At 47.8% G+C, this 4,952-nt stretch overlaps 1 protein-coding gene across 1 annotated transcript; it reads left to right on the forward strand.

Annotated features, from left to right (window-relative positions):
- The first annotated feature begins 588 nt into the window (after window positions 1-588).
- Window positions 589-3,443, forward strand: LOC120705717 (protein IQ-DOMAIN 1-like). Its single transcript, XM_039990206.1, has 5 exons — window positions 589-903; window positions 1,554-1,844; window positions 1,942-2,169; window positions 2,291-2,428; window positions 2,512-3,443. The coding sequence occupies exons 1-5, from the start codon at window positions 835-837 to the stop codon at window positions 3,112-3,114; spliced, it is 1,329 nt and encodes a 442-aa protein (XP_039846140.1). The 5' UTR covers window positions 589-834; the 3' UTR covers window positions 3,115-3,443.
- The last annotated feature ends 1,509 nt before the right edge of the window (window positions 3,444-4,952 follow it).

The following is a 4,952-nucleotide window of genomic DNA, read 5'->3' on the forward strand; positions in this document are numbered from 1 at the left end:
GTCAAAACAAATTTTACATCGGATCCTTCTCGCGCTGCTGCTCCCAAGTTCCAATTCCAACCGCATCGATGCCGCCTTTTCGAAACCATAAGGCCCTGTTCAAGCGCAAATTTTTTTTCATTAAAATCTTATTAATTTGAAGTATTAAATGAAGTCTATTTACAAAACTTTTTCACAGATGAATTTTAAATCGCGAGACGAATCTAATGATGCTAATTAATTTATAATTAATCAATAATTAGCAGATGGGTACTGTAGCATCATTGTTGCAAATCATGAATTAAGTAGGCTCATTAGATTCGTCTCGCGATTTACAACCCATCTATGCAAAAAGTTTTATAAATAGACTTCATTTAGTACTACATGCATGTGTCGAAATATTCGATGTGACAGTTTTTTTGCGTTTACGGGTTTATGGGTGGGAAAAGAGGCCTAAATCTAAAACCGTTTCGATCGTTTTTGTATTTGCTCGGGAGTGATTAGCGTGTAACCGATGGCAGTAATGGCTGTCTCTGTCAGCGCAGCCCTGGCTTTCTGCACGCAGGCTTGACCGCTTCCCTCCATTTCGGATTTCAAATCGCCGGCGCCTCCCTGCTGCCTCCATCCCACACGCTCCGCCCCACTGCAAAGCCAAAGCACGCGCACGCGCACGCCGCCCGTTGCCTCGCGCTGCCTTCCACACCGCCACCTGCCTCTCGCTCTTGGTCTTGCCAAAGGCTGCCGCCGCGGGGGGTGCCGCTCCTCTTCGTGTTCTTGTGTCCGTCGCCCACCGCAGCTTGGGAGAAACACTCATCCCGCCGCCGCCGCCGTTCTTGGTGAGGAGGAACTGAGCAGATGGGAGGGTCCGGGAAGTGGGTCAAGTCGCTGATAGGGCTCAAGAAGCCGGAGAAGGAAGACTGCAAGGTGAGGGAAAATGCGATTTTTATCAGCCATCTTTTTTGGGGGTATATCCTTTTCCAGGATGATTCCTGCCTCTGAGAATGTTTTATCCTTGCAAAGATTTGGTTTGGATTCACCTTGCCTGCTGCTTCTCGTTGTTGCAGTTTTTTTTCCCAAATAAAACTATCCGTCGCGAATGTTGTTCGTGTAGTAAAGGCTTGGTTCCACAAACTTTTTGGACTTACACTGTTATTTTCCTTTCAAAAGTAGACACAGAACATCAAGATTGTTTCCTTTTTGCCTCCCAGAATGGCAATCCCTTTATCTGAATTCTGAAACACCCCTCAATGGTCACCCAAGTGTCTCTTTCGTTCCTGTGTACTCATCTGAATAATCAAGTATTAGTACGTTGATTTCTTTCCTCAAGTGTACTGTGCTTTCCTGCTTCAGAAGTGTTAAGGTTTTGTACTATGTTTAGCTCAAAGTCATATTTTTGCTGTATTGTTTTCATACAAAGTCAATGTTTTTTTCTCCCTGCGAATATGCAAGCTCCAGTCATTACCTAGAATCATTGCTCAAAATCTTGTCTCAAAGTTGAGTTTCCCTATGTTCTAGTTCACCGACGAGGAATTTTGTTCTGAAGTTTTGATCAAATCTGCAACACTCCTGTCCAGGACAAGCTGCAGGTCCCGTCCGTCCATGGAGGATTGCGAGGCAAGGGCCGAAAGTGGAAGCTGTGGCGGAGCTCCTCCGGCGACCACGGCTCCCTGTGGCGCGGCTCGAGAGGCGGCAGCCACCGCTCGGCGGCGTCTGAGGCCTCCGACGACGCCTCCTCAGTTGCCGCCCCCACCGACCCGTTCACCGCCGCCGTCGCCACGGTCGCCCGCGCCCCGGCTAGGGACTTCATGGCCGTTCGGCAGGAGTGGGCCGCCATCCGCATCCAGACTGCGTTCCGCGGATTCTTGGTACCTGCATCTCTGCAACACCTCTCGAATTCATCTTGTTTCTTGCTAAAAGACTTGAATTTGTGATGTCTTTATTGCCCTTTGTGCATCGGCGAAGGCTCGGCGGGCGCTGCGGGCGCTCAAGGGGCTGGTGCGGCTGCAGGCGATCGTCCGCGGGCGGCAGGTGCGGAAGCAGGCGGCGGTGACGCTGCGATGCATGCAGGCGCTGGTGCGGGTGCAGGCGCGCATCCGGGCTCGCCGCGTGCGCATGTCCACCGAAGGCCAGGCCGTGCAGAAGCTGCTCGAGGCGCGCCGCACCCAGATGGACATCCTCAGGGAGGCCGAGGTCATCATCCTACCTGTGCCCCTGATCCCGTTCCTTGCTAGATTAACCAGAATGTGAGGGGCATTTTGAGCTGAAATGCCTGGAAAAATTTGCCCCTTCAATGCTGCTGTATGTTTTTCAGGAAGGATGGTGTGACAGTCAGGGAACCCTGGAAGAAGTGAGGGTGAAGCTGCAGAAGCGGCAGGAGGGCGCGATCAAGCGCGAGAGAGCTATCGCCTACGCGTATTCGCAGCAGGTTGATGGTGCTGCAAAATGCAATGTAGGAATTATCAACACTTTGCTTTATGAACCTGCAGGAGTGCTTTGGATTTTAATCGTAACTTTTTTGTTCTTGTTCTACAGCCTCCGAAGCTTACTTGTAATGGCCGGTTAAACCACTCTGGTATGTTGCTCAAGCACCAGAATTTCGACAAGAGCAATGGCAACTGGAGCTGGCTGGAGAGGTGGATGGCCGCGCGGCCATGGGAGAATAGATTGATGGAGGAGCACAACCAGACCAATTCCAGCTCACCAGATCTCCGGTCCACCAAGAACTGCGAGGATTCATTCGGAGTTCTTGGGGATTTCTCTGAACCGAATTCAGTGAAGGTGCGCAAGAACAATGTCAGCAAACGGGTCTGCGCGAAGCCACCAGGAGCATCGCACTCACAGGCCCACCATCAGCGCTTCAAAGCCCAGTCTATATCATCTCTGAGCACTGAATTGCACAATGATGAGAGCTCCGCATCGTCATCTTCTTGTTTTGCGTCAACTCCGATATCGTTCTCGACATTTGTCACTTCAGAGAAGACTGTGGGCAATGTCAGGACAAGGCCCAACTACATGAGCATGACCGAGTCGATCAAGGCGAAGCAGAAGGTGTGCAGTGCCGAGAGAACGACGGCTCTGAAGCAATCGGAGGATAGGAAAGGCATGAGCGCCGAGTTGAAGGCTATTCAGGTTTAGTAGTGTTCATGTAACTCCATGCAGAGATGAAGCCAACTCCTACATCTCGCTAGGGTGTTCGTGAGGTGACTTGCCACATTCTTGAGTAGCTCGGTGCTGCATTGTTGAGTTGTCTGTGTGTTGCTTGTCTGAATGTCTGATTGTTCAATGTGTTAGATTGCCCCATCTTGGAGCAGTACTTTGCCAGTGGTAGAGTCTCTGTAAGATAGCTCTTTGAGTAGAAAACAGTGTGTTGTTTCCAGAGTGTTGATTCCTGGTGAAAAGAAGGGACAATTTACCTTGTCCCTGGGCTTCCCATGATTAATTGTATGCTGTGGTCTTAACTGGAAGCTCAAAACAGTGTGCTGAATGAAACAATGATTTGGCCAAGGTACTAACGTCTGAAACTAAACCCAACTAGTTACCCACAAGAACACCCATTTGAACAAGTAACCCAAAAAACTATGGTCCAGATGACTAAAATTTTGTTTGCCCGCTGAAACAGGTGATCCTACTAATGAACTGCTAGCTAAGTAGCTAGTGGTATGCGAGACCGCCTAGAAATTTTAGATCAACTAACAGTAGTCAAAGGGCACATGCTCATTGGAGCTTAGTGAGTAATAAGCTCGGCTATTTCCAAGTTCAAGTACAGAGTAGAAGATTCTTCTTTGTTAATAATGTGCACTTCTCATGCTTTGAGGAATAACATAAGGCCTGCAGATGACAGTTTACCAAGAAAACTGCTTATTGCACTTAAATGCCAGGACAGGACACGGGGTTGGCCTTGTTTGACTTCCTTGAACTGCTGATGTTTCCACTAACTGACAAGAGAGAAAGTCTAGGTCAAAGAGCATAGTTGCCCCAGATAACAAAGGCCCTAGAGACCTAGTGATCTATGCATCACGTGCAAAAGAAAAATAATACAACTGATTAGACCTATAACAAAAATTGAAGGACATAATCTTTTTTTAATAACTGGCTGACTTCAAGATAGTTTCCATTGAGCTGACTGCAGGGAAAAGATCTACAATTGCACCATGTTTCTTTAGTAAGGATAGAACCTATTGGTATACCTTAGTGTACATAATTATCATTCCATGTTTCTTTCTCTGTTTTCTTCTTTTTTTGAGATGACAATGCATCATTCTAGTGGCCAAGATGGCCAATATTTGAAACCTTCCGAATACGTGTTGGCATGATTGATTGCAGGTAAGCCGTGCACTTGTGAATCCAATGCAATGACAGTCATACTGACAGGGGGGGGTTACTGATTGGATTCCTCATCTCCATACTGAAAGTGCATTGATTATGCTCTCCTCCAGCCTCCAGGTATCAGAATCTCACCGCTAATTTCAGGACCACTTTATTGGCCTGCTGTGTGATCAATCAATGAATGTATCTGCTAGGTGCAGACATACTGCCTTGATTGGAGTAGAGGGTCCAAAACTTTTTATCAACATATCACTATGAATTTGAGCTGCTTTCAGCGCTCAATAGTAGGTCAAATCTCACGCATTCTGCCAAATTTGCTTGGATAACCTGAAACGTTCGATGTTTACCGAAAGGTTGGGTGCACGATACATGGTTTTCAGAATTTGGTCAGAGTGGATGAAAAGTTTTGCAGCAAAATTTCTACGCTCAGAAATCTGAACAGTGCAAACATTGTTGATGTTCTGAGCAGTTACACCTAGCTGCGTCTAGGCAAGTTTTTCAAACCAAACCATAGATGAGGTCTCCGACTCCAAGTGTGCTGGCAGGTGGGTGTCAGGAAGCAGTAAACACACTGGAGGATGCGGGCGCAGCTCAGCGAGGAAGATAACGCCATGGCCGTAGCTCCATGCTGACTTGCTGGGGGCTCC

The sequence above is a fragment of the Panicum virgatum genome, chromosome 5K (genome assembly GCF_016808335.1).
Source record: "Panicum virgatum strain AP13 chromosome 5K, P.virgatum_v5, whole genome shotgun sequence".
Taxonomy (NCBI): domain Eukaryota; kingdom Viridiplantae; phylum Streptophyta; class Magnoliopsida; order Poales; family Poaceae; genus Panicum; species Panicum virgatum.

What these genes read in the sequence shown, in the direction of transcription:
- LOC120705717 (XM_039990206.1), top strand. Translation starts at nt 835, where the DNA reads ATGGGAGGGTCCGGGAAGTGGGTCAAGTCGCTGATAGGGCTCAAGAAG. An exon ending in ACATCCTCAGGGAGGCCGAG is followed by an intron (nt 2,170 to 2,290) that starts GTCATCATCCTA and finishes TATGTTTTTCAG; the next exon opens with GAAGGATGGTGTGACAGTCA. An exon ending in ATGGTGCTGCAAAATGCAAT is followed by an intron (nt 2,429 to 2,511) that starts GTAGGAATTATC and finishes CTTGTTCTACAG; the next exon opens with CCTCCGAAGCTTACTTGTAA.